The following is a 25,177-nucleotide window of genomic DNA, read 5'->3' on the forward strand; positions in this document are numbered from 1 at the left end:
GTGGACCATTTACTTTCCCTCAACAAATTGTAGTTACAGCAATTATTTTTTTCTCCCTCCCTACCCCTGATTTAGCCAATCGTCTGCCTGCTTCTAATAAGTAATATACTTGTAAAGTGTGGCCCCACTGCCCCAAACCCTCCACACTGCCCAGCTTCTTGGTCTAATCCTCAAGACTCTCCTTGGCAGAGGGATAGGTCATCTTTCCCCAGAACAGGACCTCGTGGGACATCAGGGTCATCTCCTCCTGCGAGGAGGCTTTAAGGTCAAGCTGCAGGGATAAGAGCTTGGAGCAATGGGGAGGGCTTCATGGAGGAAGGCAGGTAGCAGGTGGGGTGAGATCCAGGGAGCACTGTCCTGAAGGCAGGTGGGCTTGGGAAGCTGGGAAACAGTAGGGAGACTGTGGAGCTGGAGCCTGCCAAAGTGAATTGGAAAGAGCAAGGGTCACACTCAGGGTTTTCCTAAAGACAGTAGAAGATTTCAGAAAGATTTGGCCCTAGCTGTGCAAGGATCAGACGGAATGGCTAGACTGGAGGGCCAGGACTCAGGCTCCCTCCACAATAAGCTGGAGAGGAAGGAACAGATTGAAGGGATGAGGCAGAGGAGGCAGAAAGGACAGCTTGCTCTGTGGGGAAGAGCTGAAGGAAGGATCAGGGGGCTCCTGGAGCCAGGAAGATTCTAGAGAAGGGACAGGAGGACCGACGCAGAGTAAGTGGTGGACATGGTGCTTGCAGAAGGACAGTATGCCTCCAACAACCCCACTGCTGTCCTCTGGTCAGACTATAAATAGGGTGGGTGATGAGAGTCTTGTTCATATATTAGACCAGCTTCATCACTGTGACCTTGGGCAAATGACCTTCCCATTCTGAGCCTCAATGTCCTCTTCTGTAAAACGGGTTGGCGGTCCCGACTGGATTCAGGATTCTGCAGGAACGCTGAGCACACAGGGAGTGCTGCACCTGTTAGCCATTTTCGCGATTACTGACTCGTGCTAGACCAGCTCTGGCGCAGTTGGGCGGAGGCGGGGTTCTCTGGGTCGCGTCCCTGCCTCCCAGAGAACCGAGGGTCCAGGGTTAGAAGGCCCTGGTGTTGCTCGCTCGCTGCCTCCAGTGTCGCCGCGCCCCCTGGCGGCCATCGGTTGCCATGTCAACGGCGGGTGGCGGGGGCCGGTGGAGGCGGCGGCTGGGGCCGTTCTCTCCTCCCAGGGCCGGAGGCCGCTCCCTCTGCGCCTCTTGCCTTCGCCTCTGGGGGGACATACCCAGCCAGGAAGGAAGGGGCTCCGCGCAGCAGCGGGCCTGTGGGGGTAAACTGAGGCACGCGGCAGGGCGCCCCACAACCAGGTGTCGAGCGCGGGGCCCCACCTCCGAAGGCGGAGGAGGGGCCGCGGGCGGTGACGCGCCGAGGGCGGCCGGCGGGCAGCGAGCGGGCGGGCGGGCGGCAGGAGCGGCGGCGGCGGCAGGTGCGGCCGCGGAGGGTGGGAGGGAGGCGGGAGGGGGCGGGCAGAGGGGGAGGGGAGGGCGAGGTCGGGGCGCCTCCCCCTTTATAACGCGCCCCCTCCTGGGCTCTCCGGCCGCCTCCTCGTCCGCGCTTCCCGTATCGCCCCCTCGCCCGGCCGCCCCGGGCCCGGGCCCGGCCAGGGAGCCCCCCAGGCCGCGGCTCGGGGGCCACCCCCCCTCGTCCGCCGCCCCGCGCAGCTCCGCGGAGGCGGCGCCGTCGGAGGAGGAGGAGCAGGGCACTGCGGCTGGCCCCGGATCGGGCGCCAGAGCGGCAGCAGCTTCGGCAGCAAGCGCGGTCCGGGCCGATGCAGCGGGACGCACCGCCCAGAGCCCCAGCCCCAGCGCCCCGGCTCCCCGGGCCCCCGATCGGGGCCGCCGCCAGTAGTGGCGGCGGCGGCGGAGGCGGGGGCAGCGGCGGTGGCGGAGGCGCCTCTGCAGCTCCGGCTCCCCCTGGCCTCCCGGGAACTACAAGTCCCAGGGGGCCTGGCGGCGGGCGGCGGCCGGAAGAGGCGGGGTCGGCACCGCGAGGCCGGAAGTGGCCGTGGAGGCGGAAGTGGCGCGGCCGCGGCGGGGCCTGGAGCGCGGCGGCTGGACCTGGAGCGGTGGCGGCTGCGGCTGGGGGCGGTGGCGGCGCTCTGGAGGCGGCCATGGCAAAGCAGTACGACTCGGTGGAGTGCCCCTTTTGCGATGAAGTGACCAAATATGAGAAGCTTGCGAAGATCGGCCAAGGCACCTTTGGGTAAGGCTGGGCCTGGAGGGGCCGGAAGCCCTAAACCTGCACCTATGGGGCTCCTACTTCGGGGCCCCAGGACCCGGCACGAGGAGGTAGAGAAGCCGCGGAATCCTGGGGCTGTTCCTTGGTTGCGCTAGGCCGCGCCGCAGCCCACCCCGACCCGACGGAGTTGGCTGGCGGGGAGGAGCTAGAGGCCGGGGGTTGGGGGCGGGGAGGGGTTGCAAAGAGGCGCCCTAGAGGGGAGCGGGATCTCTCTCCGAGAGATGCATTGGTGAAAGAAGGGCTCGAGGGAAGGGCGCAGAAGCTCAGGGAGAGACCAAAGGTACCGAGTGGTGGAGTAGCCGCGTGCCAGCCCAGCCCAGCCCAGCCCAGCCCAGCCCCGCCAGGGAGTTTCATCTTTCCTGCGGCCCCTCCTCTCGTAGGGGAGGGGCGGGCCCCGCAGAATCGCCTGATGAGCTCTCTTGGGTCTCCCTCCCCGCCTGCAGGGAGGTGTTCAAGGCCAAGCACCGCAAGACTGGCAAGAAGGTGGCTCTGAAGAAAGTGCTGATGGAGAACGAGAAGGAGGGGGTGAGTAAGGGTCTGGTGAGCAGGCCTGCCAACTGCCAGACCACTGGGTTGGGTATCCATCCTAGTGCTTCCAGGAGACTCGGTTTATACCTAGTAGTTTTGGAAATGTCCATATTGCAGGGAATTTGGCCTCTCACCGAATTAAATTCAAATGTTCTGAAGCATTTGATGTTTCAATTTTAAGCAAATACGGTTGGGGCCAAGAGGGGGAGCTCATGCTTGCGTGGTGTGTATGTCGGTTTTGTAAGTTAGGAAGCCTTGAAACATCTTTTCCTTGGCGTTTAATATTGTTTGATGTAAAAGGAAAATACAGGTACAGCTTCTTAGACACCTACTTTTTAGGAAGAAATGTTATAGTCTTAACGACAAGTGTAGAACTAAAGTTTGAAGGTTGAAACCATGGACATTTAGTGACTGTAAAGCATCAGTTTATTGCCTTGAATCGTCTCCTCGTGTGCATAGTGTTATTATACCTGTTTTACATATCAGATATCTGAGACAACTGATTTCAGAACACATAGTGTTTGTTATTCCCAGCCTGTGTCCCTTAGTGTAGACCTTGAGGCCAGTTCTTTTGGTCTGTAGCACTCGCTCTTGACCACTTCCTCCTCTTCTCCTACCCAGTTCCCCATCACAGCCTTACGGGAGATCAAGATTCTTCAACTTTTAAAACATGAGAATGTGGTCAACTTGATTGAGATTTGTCGAACCAAAGGTAAGTTGTTTGGAGATTGTGAGAAAATGAGGCTTCAACTTCTAGGGCTTTGGGCCTAAACTAGGTTCAGACATATCGTGCTTTGTTCTCTGGTCCTCTTTCATTGGAGTGATGCTTCCCCAGGGCCTGCCACAGCACCCAAACAGAGAAGGCACACAGAAAGTGTCTGACCAGCGAAGGAGCATGTTAATGAGTGCTTCAGAGGGAATGGGTGCCTGTGGGTTGGAAAGGGTGGGAGCTGGTGGCAGGAGAGTGAGTTGGGTACAGATTTTTTACTTTTTTTTTCCTTCCTGTCCTTTCTGCCTCAGCATCCCCCTATAATCGCTGCAAGGGCAGTATATACCTGGTGTTCGACTTCTGTGAGCATGACCTTGCTGGGTTGCTAAGCAACGTCCTAGTCAAGTTTACACTATCAGAGATCAAGAGGGTGATGCAGATGCTGCTCAATGGCCTTTACTATATCCACAGGAACAAGGTGGGCACCAGAGGTGGGAGGAGAGACCCAGGCATAAGCTGACCACTTTGCTGTGTGGGTGTGACTGAAGGACCTTCACTTTCATCCTCCTTCCAGATCCTGCACAGGGATATGAAAGCTGCTAATGTGCTCATTACCCGAGATGGGGTCCTGAAGCTGGCAGACTTTGGGTTGGCTCGGGCTTTCAGTCTGGCCAAGAACAGCCAGCCCAACCGCTATACCAACCGTGTGGTGACGCTCTGGTACCGGCCTCCGGAGCTGTTGCTCGGTGAGGATTCCCGAGCGGGCAGGGGGGCAGGGGCCGGGCACCTACCCGGCACAGCCCCTTACTGCCAGGGCTTCTTGAGCCACCGGCCCTGGGGCATCGAGTCTCAGGAGGCCCTTGGGCTCAACGGGCCCTCCTGGTACGCTCTTCTTCCCAGGGGAGCGGGACTACGGCCCGCCCATTGACCTGTGGGGTGCTGGGTGCATCATGGCAGAGATGTGGACCCGCAGCCCTATCATGCAGGGCAACACGGAGCAGCACCAGCTTGCCCTCATCAGCCAGCTCTGTGGTTCCATCACCCCTGAGGTTTGTGGCTAAGCTGAATGGGCCCCTGGTACCTGTGGGGTGGGGAGATCCAGGTCTCCTTGGCAGAGGAACTGGGGAGTGGGATCAGGAAAGCTCTTCTCTGGAGAGTGGCTGGTGGAGGGCTGGGGCCTGCTCTGCAGAGCCTTCCTCTGCCAAGGCGTTTGAGTTAGTGCTGGGTTTTTATTTTTGTTTTGTTTTCTCTGAAAAACAGAAGTATGCCCATGTTAGGGTTGGCACAGGTATTCCAGATGACTTGTGCAAAGGGCCAGGCCCTTGGTGTGTGCCACATCCTTGGTGGCACTGCTGCCTTCATCTTGGAGGGCTCCAGTTCTCCCTCAAAGGTTATCTGGGAGTGTCTGGGTTGTTTTGCCCTCGAACCCTGCCCCTGACCCCACTCTGTCCTTTCTCAACTCCTGCCCCCCCAGGTGTGGCCAAATGTAGACAAATATGAGCTGTTTGAGAAGCTGGAGCTGGTCAAGGGCCAGAAGCGGAAGGTGAAGGACAGACTGAAGGCCTACGTCCGGGACCCCTATGCGCTGGACCTCATCGATAAGCTGCTGGTGCTGGATCCTGCACAGCGCATCGACAGCGACGACGCCCTCAACCACGACTTCTTCTGGTCTGACCCCATGCCCTCAGACCTCAAGGGCATGCTGTCCACCCACCTGACGTCTATGTTTGAATACCTGGCACCACCACGCCGGAAGGGCAGCCAGATCACCCAGCAGTCCACCAATCAGAGCCGCAATCCCGCCACCACCAACCAGACGGAGTTTGAGCGCGTCTTCTGAGGGCGGGGCCGCTATTTTCTTTTTTCTCTGCTTTATGACTCGCTTGGTGGAGATGATGGGCATTTGAGGTTTTTTTCTCTAGCGCACATTTTATTTAGTCTCCACCCTGGGTACTGGGAACAACCAGCGAGTGGACTGGAGGGCTTGTTGCCAAAGGGCAAGGCGGGCACAGGGGCTGCCTGATTGCCTTGCCCTGTTCTGGATTTCTGGATGGTGCTGGGAGGGTCTCCCATGTACCCCAGGACAGGAAGTGGGGCCAGTGAGCCTCGAATGGTGACTTTCTAAGAGCTCCCAGCATGGTGGGAGGAGGGGACAGTCTCTCACATCCCCAGCCCTCCTCTTGGGATGAGAAACTGGCGAGGGGAATGGAGCTGCCTCGGGAACAGGCTGCTCTTGGCCTGGCCTCAGGGCACTGAGGGCAGCAAAAACTCTTGGTTTCTTCAGTAGGAGAATTTTATCGTGTTTCTTTGTTGAGTTGTTCAGAGACATTCCTGGATGCAGGCCGATCAGTTACAATTAAAAGTTGACCCTTCTTTTTTTTTTCCCAGTAAGTGGTGTGTGTTTTCTGCATTCAGACCCATGGCTGGCCCAGCGGTTAGGGTTTGATTTGTCAAGTTGCTGAAAGTCTTGACTCTCTTCTTTTTTTTTTTTTTTTTTTTTTTTTTTTTTTTTTTTTTTTTTAAAGAGAGAGTGAGAGAGAGAGGGGGACAGAGAGAGAGAGAGAGAGAATTTTAACATTTATTTATTCTTTCTTAGTTCTCGGCGGACACAACATCTTTGTTGGTATGTGGTGCTGCTGAGGATCGAACCCGGGCCCCACGCATGCTAGGCGAGCGCCCTACCGCTTGAGCCACATCCCCAGCCCCTTGACTCTCTTCTTTGTCCCCGTTCATGTTTCCTCATATAGTCACGGAGGACTTGGGCCTTGCCATTTCCTTCCTGGCTGCCTGCTAGACTGTGTAGTCAGTCACCTAAGGGCACGCACTGTGGGCCCCCTGCTCCTCTGCTGGGTGCTGGAGGAAGGAGCCCTGCTGTGGGGAGCGGTGAGGGTCTCCTGGGAGCCAATCTGCAGTGGTGATCAGAGACCCATCTGTGGCAGGTGACGGGTACGTTCAGACTGACCCAGGAACACAGGGCTGCAGGAGGATCTGGAACGACCATTAGGTCTGTAACTTGCAGAGGTTCTTTGTGCTGCTGGGTGAAGGAGGGCTCAGAGAGAATGACCCAGGGTGAAAGGATCACGGCCACGGGCCATGGGGAGGTGGCAGTCGCATGAATCTGGATGGTGGGGTGGACAGGAGGGAAAAAATAGTTCATGTGAACATGAGGGCTGGGCTGGGGTCCTTTGAGGAGCTGCAGGTACCAGCAGACTCCTTTAAGTTTTCTTTTTTCTTTTTTTTTTTTTTTTTTTTAAGTGAAAGAGGAGAGAGAGAATTTTTTAATATTTATTATTTTTTAGTTCTCGGCGGACACAACATCTTTGTTTGTATGTGGTGCTGAGGATCAAACCCGGGCCGCACGCATGCCAGGCGAGCGCGCTACCGCTTGAGCCACATCCCCAGCCCTCCTTTAAGTTTTCTTAAAACTGCTGAAACAAATACCATGAACACACTAGCTTAAAGGAACAAGCTCATCCTGTTGATTCTGGAGGCTAGATGCCCAAAAGCCATGTGTTTGCAGGTTTGTTCCTTTGGGAGACTCTTTGAGACCCCCAGCCTCTGGTGGCTGCCACAGTCCTTATGCATTCTGGCTTTTTTGTTTGTTATTTTTGGTACCTGGGATGGAATCCAGGTTGCTTTGCCACTGAGCTACATCCCCAACCCTTTTTATGTTTTATATTTTGTGAGAGGGTCTTGCTGAATTGTTGAGACTGCCTTGAACTTGAGATCCTTCTGCCTCAGCCTCCTGGAATGGTGTACCACTGTGCCTGATACTCGGGCTTTTAAATGTATTGTTCTAACCTTTTCCTCATCTTCATATGAATATGGCATTTTCTTCCTTCTTTCTGTCTCTCTTGAGGCCCTTAGTCATCAGATTTAGGACCCACATTGATAATGGTGTGACCTTACTTCAATTATATCTACAAAAACTTTTTTTTTTTTTTTTTTTACAAAAATCCTCTTAATGGCTGTTGACCTGTTTTGGATTTTAGATAACAGAAAAAGGGCTGGCACAATTCAAAATGTTTTCTATAAAGGATAAAAGTCTTCTTTAAAAGCCCCCGTTTCTTCGGGCCATTGCACAGTGCTGCTCTGTCTCCACTCTCTCTACCACACTAGAGTTGACATCCTTCATCAAGATCCTTCCAAGGACCAGATGATTCCAAACTTGATAACTGCCAAGAACAAAGCAGTTCCCACCTGTGGAACTCGCATTCTTACGGGTCCAGACTAGTCTGATGGAGTAAATTCTGTGGAGAACAAAATAGCGGAGGAGGAGGGAAAAGGATTGGGGCAACGGGTCAGAGTAACATGGGAGCAGAAATCCCAAGGGAACTGGGGGGTTAGGTGATAGAGTTGCAGGAGCTACGAAGTCTTCAGAGACCTGTGGGGACAGGTGGTTCTGCCCTCCAGCGTCTGTTAGTGTTTTCACTCTGGCAATAAACCAAATTTTTAAATAGTAGGCCCTGAGCCCATGCCCTGCAGGCTGGGACTGAGTTTTGTGTTCTGGCTTTTTTGGACCAACGTGGTGGAAGAAGGACTCCTCCAGTTGACTTGGTCTGTTAAGTCAGGGGCACCCTGTATCCTTGTTGGACCTGTGTCCCATCCTAGCCTGGCAGGGCCAGAGCAAAATGGGCCCTCACAAAGAGGAGGTGAGCTGTGACAGGAAGAGAGGCGAGTCAGAGCCCAGCTCCACACCAAGGTCTCCCAGATACACCAACCTTCCCGCCCTCATCTCTCCCCAACCCACCTCCCCTCCTCCTGCTGCTCACCTTTAACCTCTGCCCAGTTGTTATTTAACTGAGATTCTGCAGTCAGGAAACCAGCCAGTCCCAGCTGGGATGTCCCTGGGCTGATTCCAGGATGAGGGCAGGAACCCCTCCCTGCAGGCTGGAAAGGCCAGAACTTCTGTTCCAGGCCTATCAGGATAGGGGAGGCCTTGGGAGTCTCCCAGCTTGCCTTCCCCTCTCTGGCTTAGCTGGGCTCACAGTCCCTGCTGCCGCCCTTCGGAGGTGGCCTGGCAGAGGGGTTTATACCTGCGAGTACCCCCCACTCTGGGAGGAGAGCAGGAAACCAAGGGATGACAGGTGCCAGGTTCCTGCCTGTGTCTTGGCCAATGGCTGAGAAGTTCTGGTGGGAGGTGAGCATGGAGTGGCAGAGCTCATCTGGAGGTCCTTCAGCAGTCAAAACTGCCTCCTTCCAGGTAGGCGAGCAGTGACCTGGGCAAGGCGCCTCCCCTTGCTGGCGTGCCTCCCGTGGACAGTGGGTGTAAATATCGCTCAGGGGTTCAACGACTGCAGGCCCAGGGGGGGCCTGGGCTGGACAGTGGGGACAGCTAAAATGTGCTTGGGGAAACTTGAGGGAGAGGTTTCCGGAGAGTGGGGCCATTATTTCCTGTGCTTTTTGACGGGGAGGTCAGGACTCGGCCATTTGGAGATTATTGGACTTTGCTGGGCCCAAGGGCACAGCCCTGGCGCTGTTCTCTGGGCTCTGTGCTTCCTCATCCAGCCTCAGTGCAGTCCTTGGAGGTGGGGATGGCTTGACACATGGGGGTCTGGGGCTCTGAGACGAGGCGCCTGGGATGGGAGCTGGACAGCCACCCTTGGGCTTTCTGCTCAGCTCGGGCAGAGACCTACTGGGCTGGCAGCTAAGGCTGGGTTTCGGGGGCCCCCCGAGGGGAGGTCAGAATTCATATCCTGACACCAGATGGCTCACCCGGCCTCTTTCTCCTGAGGAGGAGGGGACCAGGGGACCGTGAGAGAGCACCTGTCTCCTCTCAGGGCTGCAACCCAAAGTGAAGCTCTGGCTGTGAACTGCAGTGTTGGGGCTCACCCAGCATCCCCCAAGGGGCAGTGGAGGAGGGGCAGCCCCAGATGGCCAGGGTTTGGGAGTGGAGCCATTTGAGGCCATCCATACCTCCTCACTGTAGAGCCCCAGAGAGGTGAACTGACACCCAGGGACACATGATGGATCATTCTTGGCACTAGGGCTCTGCCTCCCTCAGCCAGGGAGGGAGAACTGAGCATGCACCCCGGGGGCTTCTCACCAGCCATGGGGTCTCCCTCAAGTAAAAGCCAGCTCAAGACCCTGATGACCAGGTGACCCTAGTCACCTTCCAAGGCACAGGCCAGATGGGAGCAGGGACCAGGATTGACGTGGGGGTGGAGCTTGGCGCCTGATGTTACAGATTCTCTAAGTGACTAAGCCACTCTTGCTGTTAGGCCCTTTTTGTCTGCCTTGAGAAATGGATCTCAGAATACACCCTTCCCTTGAGGGACAGCATGAGGATTAAATGAATTGATGGGTTTGACAGTCTCAGCCCAGTGCAATCCAGAGAGAACAAATTAAAAACAGTAGCCAGGGAGGGGCTGGGGTGGTGGCTCAGTGGTGGGTCGCTTGCCTCGCATGCGTGAGGCACTGGGTTCAATCCTCAGCACCACATAAAAAAAAATAAAATAAATGTATTGTGTCCATCTACAACTAAAAAAGAAATCTTAAAAAACAAATAAATAACAGTAGCCAGGTAGCCCCAGCTTGATTAGAGGACTGGGATCAGGACCCACCCAAATCAACCAGAGCTGGATTTAAGCTGAATCTTTGCCGCTTGCCAGCTATGACCTTAGCAGGTGATTCCTCTCTGGTTTTGTTTCCTCACCTATAAAATGGGGGAGTTGTGCTAAGGTTTAGCACTTGGCATGGAGGAGACCTGAGAGTTTTTTTTTTTTTTTTTTGGTACTTGGACAAAGGGAGCACACACAAAAAAAATAGTCATCTCTAGTCTTACTACCCAGAGCTAATCACTGTCAGCTTTTAGAGAATACTTCCCAGCTGTTTCCTAAATTATAATTATTTTAAAGAGTAATATCCATACTAGTCATCACTAGGCTTGCTCTATGAACAATGTTTTGTTGTTGGGGATTGAACCCAGTGCCTTGCATATGCTAGACACGTGCTCTACCATTGAACTATGTTCCCAGGCTCCAGCATTTTTAAATCATAATTCATAACACTTTTCATTGTTTTTTTTTCTTTTGCATTATGGGAAGTAAGTCCAGGGGGCGCTTGACCACTGAGCTAACTCCCCAGCCTTTTTTTAAACATTATTTTTTTAGTTGTAGTTTGATACAATATTTATTTATTTTTATGTGGTGCTGAGGATCAAACCCAGCACCTCGCATGTGCTAGGTGAGTGCTATACTGCCGAGCCACAACCCCAGCCACCACCCCCACCCTTTTTTTTTTAGGCAAGGTCTAGCTAAATTGCCCAGCCTGATCCCAAATTGCTGGAATTACAGGCATGTGCCACCATGCCCTGCTTATAACATTCTTTTTTTTAGTTGTTGATGGACCTTTATTTCATTTGTTTGTATGTGGTGCTGAGAATCGAATCTAGTGCCTCATGCATGCTAGGCAAGTGATAACACTCTTTTAAAGTTTATTTTGAAATGGCAATACCACCACATAGTTCAAAATCCAAAAGTTACAAAGAAGCCAGGCATGTGGCACGTGTCTATAATCTAGTCTACCTAGTCTAGGCTGAGGCAATGGATTGCAAGTTCAAGGCCACCCTGGGTAGTTTAGTGAGATCCTGTTTCAAAAATGAACAGGGGCACAGTGCACTGGCACAGTGGCACACGCCTGTAATCCCAGAGGCTTCGGAGGCTGAGGCAGGAGGATCAAAAGTTCAAAGCCAGCCTCAGCAATTTAGCAAGATCCTGTCTCTAAATAAAAAATAAAAAGGGCTGAGGATGTGGCCGAGTGGTTAAGCACCCCTGGTTCAGTTCCTAGTACCACCCCTCCTTACCATTACATTGGTAAGCACAGGCTGTGTCAATAGGATGTGAGGCTGCTGGCTTGTACCCTGCCAGAGGGGCACCCACTCTCAAGAGGATAATGTGGCACTGTGTATAGAAATGTCAAGTACAATAACCTTTGACCCAGCTTCTTGGAACTGATCCTTTGGCTGCAAGAAACAGTGAGGGTAAAGTTATGTGCTGAACCCTTGATGGCAAAACATTGAAAATAACCTGAGCGGGCTGGGGATGTGGCTCAAGCGGTAGCGCGCTCGCCTGGCATGCGTGCGGCCCGGGTTCGATCCTCAGCACCACATACAAACAAAAGATGTTGTGTCCGCCAATAACTGAAAAATAAATATTAAAATTCTCTCTCTCTCTCTCTCTCTCTCTCTCTTAAAAAAAAAATAGAAAATAACCTGAGCATCCACTCCTGGGGGACCAGCCAGACATGCAATAGTATCTCCACACCATGGAGAACTGGCGGCTTCAGAAACACAAATCAGTCAGCGAGGTAGCTCTTGTATACTAACACAGTTCAGAATGAGATCCTGCCAGGTATGGTGATGTGTGCCCCTAATCCCAGCAGCACAGGAGGCTGAGGCAGACGTTAGCCTCAGCAACACAAGGCACTAAGCAACTCAGTGAGACCCTGTCTCTAAATGAAATGTGACTCAGTGGTTGAGTACCCTAACTACCAAAAAAAAAAAAAAAAAAAAAATGAGATCCTGGATAAGGGTTGTAGAGGGCTAGGGATGAAGCTCAGCAAGAGAGCACTTGCCTAGCATGATCCCAGCACCATGAAAGGAAGGGGAAAAAGGGGTTATGGGCCGAGCATAGTAGCCCACACTTGTATTCCCAGCAGATCAGGAGGATTGCAAGTTCAAGGCCAGCCTCAGCAATTTTGCAAGGCCCTAAGGAATTTATGAGACTCTGTCTCAAACTAAAAAATAAAAATGGGCTGGGGGGCTGGACTGTGGCTCAGTGGTAGAGCACTTGCCTGGCTTGTGTGAGGCACTGGGTTCAATTCTCAGCACCAAATATAAATAAAGATCCATCAACAACTAAAATGGGCTGGGGATGTAGCTCAGTAATTAAGTTCCCCAGGTTCAATTCCTGATACCAAAAAAAAAAAAAAAGGGGGGGGTTATGGAATATGTACAGTGCAGACTCACCTATACATAGCCTGATGCTATATATGAGCATAAAAGGAAAATTAACACATATTTTTAATTGCTCGTAAATGCATAAAATATCTTTGGAAAGATCACAAGACTGATAACATTGATTGCTTTTGGGGAAGGAATCAGGATGCAGCACTTGGGCTCCTGGAGAGGAGGTGTTTTTCTTTTTCTTTTTTTTTTTTTAAAGAAAGAGTGAGAGTGGGAGAGAGAGAATTTTTTTAATATTTATTTTTTAGTATTTGGCGGACACAACATCTTAGTTTGTATGTGGTTCTGAGGATCGAACCCAGGCAGCATGCATGCTAGGCAAGCGCGATACCGCTTGAGCCACATCCCCAGCCCCGAGGTGTTTTTCTTGTGTACACCTTTCTGGAACTTTGTTTGATATGATGTGTTATACTGCAAAAATATTAGAACTGAAATACAAAATAAAAAGTTTTAATAAGGAAAAGAATAGAAATCCATTCTACCCCCACTTCTCACCCTTAAATTTTGACACTTGAATGTTTCCCAGCATTGCTGGGCAAGTGGTGCACACCTATAATCCCAGCAATTTGGGAGGCTGAGGTAAGAGGATCACAAGTTTGAGGCCAGCCCGGGCAACTTATCGAGACAGTGTCTCAAAATTAAAACCCAAGGTTCAATCCCCAGTACGGCACAAACAAAATTCCAAGCCTCAGTCTGAAACTCATTCTCAGAAACTATGGGATACAGGGGTTCACAGGACAGGCGACCTACCTGCCCAAGGCCTTGGCCTTCACTTATAATTTCCCCTCCCCCATGCCCCTCAAACCCATTCTCCATACAATAACACAGCCCCAGGGCGCTTCCCAAGTACAAATCCGATCATGTCCTTCCTCCACAAAACCATTTTAATGCCATCAAATTTAATCCAAATTCTTTATGGCGCTGAGGCTCCGCAGTAAATCCGGCGTCCCGGTACTGGGAGCAGCCAGGTGAAAGCGCCCAGTTTTCTCTTTGATCTTTGCTTTTCATACACGGCTCCCCTCTTTGCCTGGAAATCTCTCCCCACACCCCATAGGCTCCAGCTGGGACGTCGCTTCCTCCAGGAAGCCTTCCCAAGCCCCTCAGGGTCGGTTAGGGGCTCCTAGAGGCTAGAAGCCCGGGCTGTCACATTCCCGAGGCCAGAGGTCGCATCCCCGGTGCCTGCCCCGAATGGGGGCTTTTCGGGATCGGAATTCGGTGACCTCCACAAGGTGTCCGCCAGCTCTGTCACTCGATCCGGGCCGGGAGCAGAGGCTGAGGGCTGCTGACAGGGACTGGCTATTTTGGGACGTGTGGCAGGGTCCTACCGAGGGTGGTGACTAAAGGAGTGCATATCCCTTTAAACGAAAGGCCGCGAGGGGAGCGCGCCTCGGAAGCACTCGGAGCTGCCGGGCGCTCGGGGTCCTGCCCCCCTACCAGGACGGCTCAGGGGAAGGCGCCGATTCCTATTGGTGCAGAGGAGGTCTTGGGCGGCGCTGATTGGCCGAGGGCAGGGGCGCGTCAGGGCGGGGCGGGCGTTTCCCGCCCGGCCTAGCTCTCCCGGGCACCGGGACTATGTGGTGGGCGCGGAGCCACCTGCGCGCGGCTCTGTCCCTGGCAGCTGTGCCTGCGCGTGGTGCAACGCCCGAGGGCGCGGCGCGGCGGGAGTTGAGCGCGCGGCCTGCGCCGCAGGAGCCCGGCATGGAGTATCAGGTAGCTGGGGGGCCGGCGGGGGGCGGTGGCGCAGTGACACGTGGGCCGGACTCCGCCAGCTTTGGGGAAACGGGCAGCTTGGGACGGGGGACTCCGGGGGCGGGGACAGGGAACAGGAAGTTGGGCTCCGGTCGCCGGATTTGGGAATTCTTAGGCTGTTAGTGTCCCCCAGTAGAGAGGGAAGGGACGTTGGTGATAAGATCGAGAGATCCAGAGGCACAATTGGTCTCAGGAATAACAGCAACTCCCGAGTCTGCGCCATCAGTGCTGGGGGCGCTGGGGGAAGGAATTCGGGGGTATGGGGGCGCTGTCTCCGGGATTCAGAAAATTAGGGACCCAAGGGCCTGGAATGGTGGGGCGAGCAGGAATCAGGGGCCCTGGAGGGCCCAAGAATCAGGAACACAGAAAACATGTGCGGGTGCTGTGCCAGGACCTGGTGACCAGAGACCAGAACCTGAGGCCAGGCAGGCTGGTGGCACTGGTTTGAGGGGAATGGGGCCTCCATCCTACCCACAAAGCCTCGAGGGCAAAAGTCACGGATCTGAGGCCTGAGGGGATATAAACAGCACCCCTACTCCCCATGCCTTGTGGCTTCTCCAGATGTGGAATTTACCTGGCCCTTCTGATGGAAGACCCTGCTCTTCTCCACCTGGTTGCTTCAGGCAGCTGTGCTCTGGGTCAGAATGTGGAACCCCAGAGTCCTCAGGATTAGATGTAGAATCTAACTCCTCCAGGAGTTCCAGAATTCTAAGATCCTAGCATGTGGTTCTGGCCTGAGCCTAGTAGGAGCCAGTATGGTGGTGGAGGGAATGAGGGCCAAGCCTCATAAGGGCCAAGTATGAGGGTGAAAACCCAGTGGATAAGGTCCTGGAAGCCAGAGCAGGAAGCAAAGCTGGTTCCGTTATCCTTGCTGCCCTCTCTGCCTGGCACTCCCTGGGTGGGGTTGAACTGCCGTAAGCTCCCATCCTTGCCAGAGTTGGAAAGATGCCACTGCTCTCTCCCCATTGCTTAACCTATGGGCTGGGGCAGAAGGGCTGTCTTGGTAGGCCTAGTACCCTGGCTTGGTCACTGGTATGCTGGGTGCCTGTGTCCCTAAGAACCCTTAGTGAACCTTAATCTGCTACCTGGGGACTGTGGTTACCAGGATGCTGTGCGCATGCTCAACACCCTGCAGACCAATGCCAGCTACCTGGAGCAGGTGAAGCGTGAACGGGGTGATCCACAGACACAGCTGGAAGCCATGGAGGTGTACCTGGCACGGAGTGGGTTGCAGGTAATGAAGGAAAAGCCTGTGACTACTCTTGACACCCCCACCCCCAGTCTGCCTGAGAATGCCGTGGCTGAGGTGGGGACCTCATCTCTCTGTTCCAGGTGGAGGACTTGGACCAACTGAATATCATACATGTCACTGGGACCAAGGGGAAGGTGAGGGGCAGGACCCATGGGGTCAACGTCCACTTGGTAGGCTGGTGGAGTAGGGCCTGTCCACGTAACACCTTTTCTTTCCAGGGCTCCACCTGTGCCTTCACTGAACATATCCTCCGGAATTATGGCCTGAAGACAGGATTCTTTAGGTACTGAGTTGGGAGGGTTGTGTCTCCTAGCTCTCTGGGGGCTGTGGAACCAGAGTGAGGTCAGCTGCAAGGCCCCGGATTCAATCCCCAATGCCACAGTGAGGGAGGGTGGGGGCGGAAAGGAAAAAAGAAATGGAGAGAAGGGCTCAGTGTGAGAGGGTATTTAGCGACTCAAATCCAGCCACACCATTTAGTGATGTGCTGAGAAGTGTGTCAGTAGGCAGTTTTGTTGCACAAACATCACAGATAGACTTATGTTAGTCAGTGTTCCATCAGTATGACCAAAATACCTGATAAGAACAACTGAGAGAAGGAAAAGTTTATTTTCACTCAAGGTTTAGTTCACAGTCATCTAACTTCATTGCTCTGGGCCTGAGCGAGGGAGAACATCATGGTAGAAGGGTGAGGTGTAGGAAAGCTGTCAGCTCTTGGAAGCCAGGAAGCTGAGAGAGAGAAAGAGCAGGCACACCCCTTGATATACTTCTTCCAACTAGGTCCTGCCTTCCAGTAGTCCATTCACCTATCAGTGGATTAATCCAGTAAATGGATTAATCTACTGATGAGGTCAGAGCCCTCATGATTTTATCATTACCTAAAAGCCCTGCTTCTGAACCTTTCTGTTCTGGCCACCATGCTTTCAACACCTTAGCTTTTGGGGGGACACTCCAGATCCAAGCCAAACAGTACTTATACAGCTAAGATGTGATATCACTATGTGATGTAATCTTACAGGATTATGTGTTCCATCCGTTGGCCAAAATGTTGTTATGTGACACTTACATATAAGGCAATGATCTGTCTTCTAAAATAAGATTTTTGGGTAGAAGCCTTAACTATTGCTTGGGTCCATGTGTCTTTGTGGCCACCCAGAGATGTGGCATAAACATAAAAGAATGGGCCTTGTCCTTGAGGGCAGAAAGATAGACATGTGTTAGCAGAGTGACTGATTGGTGTGTGATGGGGAGAGCAGGGGATTTTTGGAGCCCTCAGAACAGGCTAGACCATGATGAGAGTGAGGGACCTTTCGCTCCCTCTGAAGGGGGTGTCTTACTTGAGACCTGTGATGTAGGGTGGGCCAGGTCATGATGCGGGGAGTGCAGTGCAAGGGCCTGGAGATAGAAAGGGGAAGATAGGGGCTGGAGGGACTAAAAACAGCCCAGAGGGAGTGGGGAACAGGGAGAAGCCCAGGGGCAGGGAGAGGTGAGGCCTAGAGACCAGGACATCAGCCTCTGCAGGGCCTAAGAGGGTGTGCGAGGAGCTGGGTCTGTCTTGAGGGCATCAGGAGCCTTGGGAGGATATTCAGCAGGGGAGTGACTTGGTCAGATGTGTCTTTCCAAAGACAAGTTTGACTGCAGGGCAGGGGAAGGCCCTGGGGCTTGGAAAGGGAGTCCCGATGACCCGTCTCCCGGCAGCTCTCCCCACCTGGTGCAGGTGCGTGAGCGGATCCGCATCAATGGGCAGCCCATCAGCCCTGAGCTCTTCACCAAGCACTTCTGGCGCCTCTATCACCAGCTGGAGAAGACCAAGGTGCCCATGCCAGGGTGGGGTAGGGGGTGCTACACATTCTAAGACCCCATCATCCCAGAGCAGGGGCTGTGGGGGCCCGGACCCTAATGCGTTTTTGTGCCACAGGATGGCAGCTGTGTCTCCATGCCCGCCTACTTCCGCTTCCTCACACTCATGGCCTTCCACGTCTTTCTCCAAGAGAAGGTGTGTGCTCACTCCCAGAACACTGGATCTGAGGCATTGGGGACAGGACCTCAGTAGGCTGGGACTCCTGGTTCTAGATGACATCGGTGTACCTGCTACTCCTGCCATTGCCATCTGGTTTTCTGCAGGTGGACCTGGCAGTGGTGGAGGTGGGCATCGGCGGGGCTTACGACTGCACCAACATCATCAGGTGAAGGCAGCGTCTATGGACTGGAGTGGGACTAGGAACCAGGCCTTCTGCTGCCCAGTGGCTCAGGGTGGGGCGTCCTGACCTTTTTGTCTTCTGCAGGAAACCTGTGGTGTGTGGAGTGTCCTCTCTCGGCATCGACCACACCAGCCTTCTGGGGGACACAGTGGAGAAGATTGCATGGCAGAAAGGGGGCATATTTAAGGTGATCAGGCAGGCTGGGGGCAGGGAAGTACATGGGGGCCTGGCCCTGGCCCCAGGTGTAGAGGAGTGGGGCTGGGACAGGCCTTTGTGTCCTGACTCAGGGCAAGGTCCTGGCCATGAGCAGGGTCTGGGTTCTTGTCCTGCCTTCACAGCGTGGAGCAGGTTGTGCCCTTCTCTGGCCTCAGTCTCCCCATTGAAACACAAGGGACGAGAGGCTGAGTGGCGGTTCATACCCAGATCTGTGGGGGCCAGAGAGGGAAGGGTGGAGGACCCCGGCCGCCCATCTCACTCTTTCTGGCCCATGCAGCATGCCGTCCCTGCCTTCACCGTGCTCCAGCCAGAGGGTCCCCTGGCTGTGCTGAGGGATCGAGCCCAGCAGATCTCAGTGAGTGGGACTGGGTGGGGCGGTGGTGGGCGGGGAGGGTCTGGGCTGGCTGGAGAGGCGCTTTCTCCTGGGGACCTCAGTGTGTTTGTCCCTGCAGTGCGGGAGCTGCCCAGCCCTGCAGCTGCTGTCCCCTGGAATATCTCTGGGTTCTGGAGCAGGGCCCCGTGGGCTCTGATAGATAGGCATGGGAGGGCTTTCTACTCAAGGTGGCGGTGGCAACTCTGCTGACCGCCTGCCGCCCATCTCCCTGCAGTGTCCTCTCTACCTGTGCCCTCCACTGGAAGCCCTGGAGGAAGGGGGGCAGCCACTGACCCTGGGCCTGGAGGGAGAGCACCAGCGGTCCAACGCGGCCTTGGCTTTGCAGCTGGCGCACTGCTGGCTGCAGTGGCGGGACCACCAGGGTGAGTGGCCTGGCGAGTGGGCAGGTGGGGGGCAGTCATGGGAGCCTGCCTCTGAGGGTCCTGAGCATGATGGGCCTCACACACTCCACAGACGTCGGGAAGCTGAAGGTGTCCAGACCAAGTGTGCCATGGCCGCTGCCCCTGGCACCCGTGTTCCAGCCCACATCCCACATGCGGCACGGTGAGTCGGACCTTCCTGCCCAGCCAGGACCACCACGCGTCTTTGTGCCCCTTCAGATGTCTCTTTTGGCTTCCTGTTTGGGAGGTCACTTTGAGAGGGTGCCTAAGGGTCTGTATCTCCCTGACCTTGAGTTCACGAATCTGTCTGAGCCCCAGTTTCCCATCTGCTAAATGACAATGACAGGACCCACTGCCAGGCCTGTTGTGAGGATTTGCTGAGGTGGCATCAGTAAGGTGCTGAGCCCAGGGCCTGGAAGATGTGGGAGAAGTGCCCAGCCAGTGGTAGCTACTGTCCCTGTCATTGTCATCATCAGGCCATCTACTTCTTGTCCTCCTAGAAGCCCTCAATGCATAGTAGGTGCTCATACTGTCACACCCCTCAACAGATGGTTTCAACATACCCACTGTGCCCGGCTGGCTGTCAGGGGTTAGTGACAGTGCTGGAACAGATCTCGGACCACAGCCTAGCCCCGCCCTGGCACTGAGCGCTCAGGGCTCTCCAGCTGTCAGGTGGAGCTAGTGTATGATGGCAGCCCCTTCTCAGGGTGGCCTGGAAGGTTCCACCAGGTGAGGCAGGCTAAGCCTCAAACCCAACAACTAACACCCGTAAGAAGCTCTTGGGTTGATGCCCCTTAGCAGTGGCAGCCTGTGGGGACAGTGTGCTTGGAGTTTGCGCAGAGCTGAGGACTAGGGTGGGAGAGGATCCTGAGCACTGCCTGCCTCTACCAGGGCTTCGGGACACTGAGTGGCCAGGCCGGACGCAAGTGCTGCGGCGGGGGCCCCTCACCTGGTACCTGGACGGGGCGCACACCACCAGCAGTGTGCAGGCCTGCGTGCGTTGGTTTCGCCAGGCCCTGCAGCGCAGTGAGAGGCCCAACTGGTGAGGATGGCAGGGGCGGGGCCTTGGGTAGGGCTGGGGCAGGACCACAAAGAAGGGACTGGAGGTGCTGTTCTGACCCTGGTCTGGTTCCTTTCCCCTGGTGCAGTGGGCCTGAGGTGCGGGTCTTGCTCTTCAACTCCACTGGCGACAGGGACCCCGCAGCCCTACTGAAGCTGCTACAGGTGAGGGGCCAGGTGAGGGGTGGCCAGCAGCCCAGCAGCCCTGGTTCTCGCTGTGGGAACCTGGATCTCCTCAGCTCCGTTCGCTTTCCCCTGAATTGTACTGAGGGTCAAGTGCAAACACGAGGCACTCTGGGGAGTCGGACTTAGCCAGGGTTCGGGGAGGGCCACGTGGTGGTTAAAGGTGCAAGCTCTGCACTCACATGCCATGCCCCGTTAGTCACTGGCATGTGACCCTGGACAAGAAGTGGCATTTTCCTGAGCCTCAACATGCCTCTCCATGAAATCGGGTTGCCACTAAGATACCGCCTATGTTTGGGGACCCCAGCCTATCAGGGCTGAAGTGGCTCTTAGAGATCATCTCCCATTTCACAGACCCAGGAGCTAGGGCTGTTCATGTCCAGAACCTTGTCTATTTGTGCAAGCTCTTTCCTCTGGATTTGGGGCCTGCTCCCTAGCTGGGCGACCTTAAGCAAATTTCTGCCCAATCCTCCCTCCCCCATCTGCGCAGTAGGTGGTACCCTGTCACCAACCCAGAGGCCAGACAGGTACCTGGAAGCAGAGGGGAGTGGGCTGGTGCCATGGCTGGGCTTCTGCACTGTCAGTCTAGTTCAGCGGGGGGCAGTGCCTTGAGAGAGCTTGGGTGGCATGTGGAGGTCAGGGTGGGTGATATCCCCTCAGGAGTGTGACACCATGTCTTTTCCTTGGTCTTCAAGCCCTGCCAGTTTGACTATGCTGTCTTCTGCCCCAACCTGACAGAGGTGGCATCCACAGACAATGCAGGTGAGAGGGGAAAGAGGTGGTCCCTGAGGGTGGGCGGGGGTTAGGGACATTATGTTTTTAAATAGTTTGAAATACTGTTGTAAAAAATGCAGATCCCAGGCCCTGCGTCAAGCTGGGGAGAGTTCTGGAATCTGTATTTTTTAACCAGGCCTCCCGGACATCCATTGCCCAGGAGAGTGGTGAGGCCCACCCGGGGAGAGACTGAGCTTAGTGGGCGGGACCCTCTGGCTGGCTCCCAGGCCTCAGGCAAGTTGTTCAAATGGCCTGAGGCTCCGCCTCCTCACGTGTCTGCTGTGGGGGCCACCAGCAGAGTCTGTTGATGTGACATGTACTGAGCCTGATGCTAAACTGAGGTGCACACCGCATACCTGCCCCTTTCTTCTGTCTCATTCCCCACTCCCCGTCCCTGTCCCCTTCACTGACATGCCTGGCTCTATACCCCACAGACCAGCAGAACTTCATGGTGACCTTGGACCAGGTGCTGCTCCGCTGCCTCCAACACCAGCAACACTGGAGCTGCCTGGATGAGGAGCAGGCCCGCCGGGACCTCTGGCGGCCCTCCAGCCTGGAGCCTGGCGGCCCGGCACCCCTGCGGCTGGCCCCACGCGGCCCTCGACCCTGCAGCTCCAGCTCCCTGGTCTTCAGCTGCATCTCCCACGCCTTGCAGTGGATCAGCCAAGGCCGGGACCCCATCTTCCAGCCACCCAGCCTCCCAAGGGGCCTCCTTGCCCACCCCACGGCAAGCAACGGGGCCAGTGTGCTCCGCGAGGCTACTGCGATCCACGTGCTGGTCACGGGCAGCCTGCACCTTGTGGGCGGTGTCCTGAAGCTGTTGGAGCCCTCCTTGACCCAGTAGCCAAGGTGGTGGGGTTGGGGGTGGGAGCCTCCCACACCTGCCCTGGCTTAGCACCACGAACTTACACCAGGTGCCTTTTGATTTCTGCTTTCCTGATTGGGAGACTAACCCAGGCTGTGGGTGTTGGAGTGGGAATGTCCTGTCCCTGGGGTCCTGTACCTTGTTTGTAGCCAGGACAGCAGGGCTTCCAGGGCCCCAATGGTTGTAGGAGGCCTGCAGCTCAGCCCATTTCCCTGCAACCCCACCTGCCTCCTGGCTCAGACTCAGCTCATGGAGTGAGTTGCCTGGCCATGCTTAGGGTTCTGCTTGGGGCTGGGCACTATCTTTCCTTCTCCCAGGGCCTCTGGAGAAGGAGAGAACCCCTGCCTTGGGCACCCTGGGAAAGAGCATGGCTGGAGTAAATTAAACCCTGTCAATTTTTTTTTAATGGAAAAACCTTGTTCCTTCATCAGATGCCAGGGGGCTGGGGCTGTAGCTGCTGTAGGAACCAGATTGTGTAGAGGGAGCCCAGGGTCAGTGGCCTAAGTTCTCTGCGTCTGAGCCTCAGGTGGCCTGTCTGTGAGAAGCCTGGACCGACATTCGTGGGCACATGCCAGGTACTGGTTTGTAGCCCTTGCAAAGACCATGTGAACTAGGAGTGTACTCGGTTTGTTGATGAGGGACTGGCTGGCTCCAAGAAGCTGTGGGAGCTGCCCACAGTCATACACCCAGTAAGCAGCAGGTCCAGGGTTAGAGCCCAGAGTTGTCGGGGCCTTGTGTCCTGAACCCAGAGCAAGTGGCATGGCACCTCCTGGTGTTTGGTCTCTCGAAGCCTCAATCCCAAGGCTGTGCCACCAAGTGAGTGGCAGAAGGGACTTTCAATCAAACCTGCTGTGCCCTGGCCACCTGCTACTGCTCAAGACGCCACATTTGCCACCATGCCATCCTAATCCTAGTGGGCAGCACTGCTCTACGCTGCCCCCTCCTCATTGTTCCAGAGGCCCCTCCCCTTTGCCCAGCCCAGCCCAGCACGGGTTTCAGGTCTGATTTATTGATGGTGGATATACAGGGGTGAGCCCAGGACAAGCAGCCTGGCCACTCTCCACCTGCTGCCTGTCCAGTGGCCGGGAGGGGGTCACCATGTGGCAGTGATGGGGGGAGCTAGGCTCCCTCACCCCACTATTCTTGCTGCCCTCTGGACTCTCAGACTGGGCGCCTCTTGGCTTCTGTTTCCCCCACCAAAGTTGTACCAGTTCAGGTGTGGAAGCCACGGGCACCAGGTCAAGGTGGCCTTGGGCTGGACCCCTTTTCCTTCCCCTGGCGAAGGTGCTGTTGGCCTGGGCGGCACAGTTTGCCAGCGCAGCATCCAGGTTAAATGGCTGGGACTGGAGTTTCTATCAGCAGTGTGGACGTACGAGGCAGTCATCTCGTCCTCTGTGGTCCTGGGCAGCTGTGTCGCAGAGCCCCTGGGTTTGGAGGTTCTGTGGAATGGGGTGGGGGGACCCCATGGTGTTCCAAGTCGGTGCCCCCGCTGGCAGCAGGCCCCTGAGAGGGGGGTGGGCAGGGCCGGTGCAGAGAGCATGCTCCGTCCTCAGTTGAGTGGAGGCACTGGGGTCCTGGGGAGAGTTGGTGGCCAGTGGTTCCCAGCTGGTGGCTGCTCAGTCTCTCTGGCAAGGGGCGCCCAGGGTTCCAGGCTGGGGGCTACGCCATGCTGCTGGTGGAGCAGGGGGTGCTCTGGGTGCTCCCGATGCTGTGGTTGGTGCTGCTGCTCTCAGAGGAGGCCGGGGCAGCCACCGCCACCACGGGCTCCCGCTTGCTGGGGGGACCTGGGGGCGGGGCAGGGGCGGAGGTCAGGGCCCCAGCCAGGGCTCCCCACTCCTTCTGAGGCTTTGCCGGGCTGCCCCAGGTGGTGGTGGGGGCCCTGGGTGCTCCCTGCGGGGGCCTGGGATACTCACGCGTGTGCGAGTAGATGTACCAGAGCGCCGCGGTGAGCAGGGCCCCGATGAGGAAGGCGCCAAAGGTGATGCCCAGCACGGTGGACAGGACCAGGCCTTTGCCTGAAGACCAAAGCAGTGGTCAGCCCAGCCCCGCCCTATTGCGCGGGCCAGGAGCAGGGGTTTGGGTGCTAGTTCTGGGTCTGCCACTGACCCTGACCTGTTCGTTCAGCAGATGGGCTGGCCACACCCATGCCCAGCACTAAGCTCTGACCCTCCACCCGGAAGGCCCAGCCAGCCAGGCCTACTGGGCCATGCCTCGGCCTCCGAAGCCTGGCAGAGGCATTACTGGGGAGTAAGGATGGTACAGTCATCAAAGAATGAGAAGGGCCTCGGGCTCCAGAGCCTGTCCAGCCCTACAGAGTGACCTTTCTTCAGCCTCTGCCCCTCTCTGAGCCCTATGCCAGCTAAGAGCACCTCCCAGGGCACTTCAGCTCTGTAGGAGTTGTCCCAAACCTCAGTACTTCCACCCTCCTGTCTCCTGTGACCACAGGCCAGGCAGCCTCCCCTCGAGCCTCTGACTTTCCATCTGTGCAGGGGAGCATTTGCCCTGCTTTTTTGGTCCTGGCTGTGGGCTGGGGGACCACCCTTCCTGGATGACAGGTGCCTGCCACCTCTGGGGGAGCTAGTGAAGAAACTGGAGGGCACTGGACTGAAGAGGTGTCTCCCACACCGGGGGCCTCAAGGAAGCAAGAAGGCCAGTACCCCTCACAGTGCCTCATGTTCCATCCAGCAGGCCCCGCCCCTCAGCAAGGTTAGCCAGTGACCAAGGGGGTGGAGAAGAGCCCTGGGCAGGAGCCAAAGGCCTGCAGTGTTTTTCCACAGGATGGTCACAGCAGAGGCTCCATCAAGATGCAGCCTACAGTGTGCTATTCCGGCCACTGGGACTCTGGGGACTCTGCCCCTTTCCGGGGCTTCTCACCTGAGATCCTTCAGCTGTCCCCTGATTCCCACTCAGCTAACGGAGCAAACCCCAGAGACCCAGGGGAACTCACCAGGCGGGCCAGGGCTGACGATGCTCAGGCGCATGGAGACAGTCTTGTGGACTTCCTGAGGGGGAGGGGAGAGAGGAGTGTGGCGCAGGCTTTGGGAGGCAGCGTCCTTCTCTCCCTGGCCCTGCGCCCCTGGCTGTCACAGCCCAGCCTGAAGCCCTGACTGTGAGTCCTGCCTCCACCACGGTCCAGCTGGGAGCTGGCCGGTGAGCCTGGGGATCTGCTGGGGGATGGCATCAAGCCACAGTCCTGCCAGGGACTTCTATGAGTCCCTGCAGCCCCTGACGCCTGTGGGCACCGTGGGGCGCCCGTTACCCTTGCACACACCTCGATGAGCCAGGCCATGAGCAGCTCGGAGGCCCAGGCTTGCTGGCCAGAGGGAAAGGCCCACTTAGGGGCAGCCCCAGAGACCCCCCAGCCTCATACAACCAGGGCAGTTTTTGATAGTGAGGGACTTTCCACGTAAAGAGCTGGAGTGACCCTGAAAACGTGTCCAGCACTGAGTGCCTGAGAGCAAAGATTCACTGGACCATGAAGCGTTGGCACCAGCAAAGGCAGAAAGTGAGGATTTTGTGTCCTCCTTTCCTAGGGCCCCGTCCATTGGGATCACTTTGGTGATCATACCACATGGGTGGGTAGATTGCTGGGGGAAGGACAGGTGTCTGGGTGGGACAGTGGGATTATTGATGA

At 55.9% G+C, this 25,177-nt stretch overlaps 3 protein-coding genes across 7 annotated transcripts in view; 2 read left to right on the forward strand and 1 right to left on the reverse strand.

Moving 5' to 3' along the window:
* The first annotated feature begins 1,520 nt into the window (after positions 1-1,520).
* Cdk9 (cyclin dependent kinase 9) lies at positions 1,521-5,895 on the forward strand. Its single transcript, XM_005320998.5, has 7 exons — positions 1,521-2,235; positions 2,715-2,796; positions 3,421-3,511; positions 3,820-3,986; positions 4,083-4,254; positions 4,409-4,557; positions 4,983-5,895. Exons 1-7 carry the CDS (start codon positions 1,802-1,804, stop codon positions 5,346-5,348), a joined length of 1,461 nt encoding a protein of 486 aa, XP_005321055.2. The 5' UTR covers positions 1,521-1,801; the 3' UTR covers positions 5,349-5,895.
* A 2,471-nt stretch (positions 5,896-8,366) lies between these two features.
* Positions 8,367-21,957, forward strand: Fpgs (folylpolyglutamate synthase). Of its 5 annotated transcripts, none has more exons than XM_078048300.1 (15): positions 8,367-8,711; positions 15,358-15,456; positions 15,555-15,608; positions 15,693-15,757; positions 17,170-17,284; positions 17,390-17,467; positions 17,596-17,657; positions 17,757-17,859; positions 18,166-18,243; positions 18,497-18,644; positions 18,736-18,825; positions 19,554-19,704; positions 19,811-19,886; positions 20,600-20,666; positions 21,113-21,957. In XM_078048300.1, the coding sequence occupies exons 1-15, from the start codon at positions 8,589-8,591 to the stop codon at positions 21,520-21,522; spliced, it is 1,719 nt and encodes a 572-aa protein (XP_077904426.1). In that variant the 5' UTR covers positions 8,367-8,588; the 3' UTR covers positions 21,523-21,957. The 5 variants fall into 5 exon arrangements, with proteins under 5 accessions (XP_077904426.1, XP_077904424.1, XP_077904425.1 ...); XM_078048298.1 differs by having other exon boundaries at positions 8,370-8,711; positions 15,328-15,456; XM_078048299.1 differs by lacking the exon at positions 8,367-8,711 and adding an exon at positions 13,635-14,183.
* Positions 21,958-22,532: 575 nt separating this feature from the next.
* Eng (endoglin) overlaps positions 22,533-25,177 on the reverse strand; it is a 31,664-nt gene continuing 29,019 nt past the window's right edge. The window contains exons 14-16 of the mRNA XM_005321001.5: positions 24,491-24,545; positions 23,457-23,558; positions 22,533-23,327 (exon numbers count right to left, since the gene is read on the reverse strand). Of these exons, the coding sequence (XP_005321058.2) occupies positions 23,203-23,327; positions 23,457-23,558; positions 24,491-24,545 (282 nt within the window). The 3' untranslated portion in view covers positions 22,533-23,202. The remainder of the gene's footprint in view (positions 23,328-23,456; positions 23,559-24,490; positions 24,546-25,177) is intronic.

The sequence above is a fragment of the Ictidomys tridecemlineatus genome, chromosome 4, assembly GCF_052094955.1.
Source record: "Ictidomys tridecemlineatus isolate mIctTri1 chromosome 4, mIctTri1.hap1, whole genome shotgun sequence".
Lineage (NCBI taxonomy): Eukaryota > Metazoa > Chordata > Mammalia > Rodentia > Sciuridae > Ictidomys > Ictidomys tridecemlineatus.

Excerpts from the sequence above, each read along its gene's own strand:
- Cdk9 (XM_005320998.5), top strand. The coding sequence starts at position 1,802 with ATGCAGCGGGACGCACCGCCCAGAGCCCCAGCCCCAGCGCCCCGGCTC. Across the intron at positions 3,987-4,082 it reads ACTATATCCACAGGAACAAG|ATCCTGCACAGGGATATGAA; the intron begins GTGGGCACCAGA and ends TCCTCCTTCCAG. Across the intron at positions 4,255-4,408 it reads GCCTCCGGAGCTGTTGCTCG|GGGAGCGGGACTACGGCCCG; the intron begins GTGAGGATTCCC and ends TCTTCTTCCCAG.
- Fpgs (XM_078048297.1), top strand. The coding sequence starts at position 14,046 with ATGTGGTGGGCGCGGAGCCACCTGCGCGCGGCTCTGTCCCTGGCAGCT. Across the intron at positions 17,285-17,389 it reads ACCAGCTGGAGAAGACCAAG|GATGGCAGCTGTGTCTCCAT; the intron begins GTGCCCATGCCA and ends TTTGTGCCACAG. Across the intron at positions 19,887-20,599 it reads CCCTACTGAAGCTGCTACAG|CCCTGCCAGTTTGACTATGC; the intron begins GTGAGGGGCCAG and ends TTGGTCTTCAAG.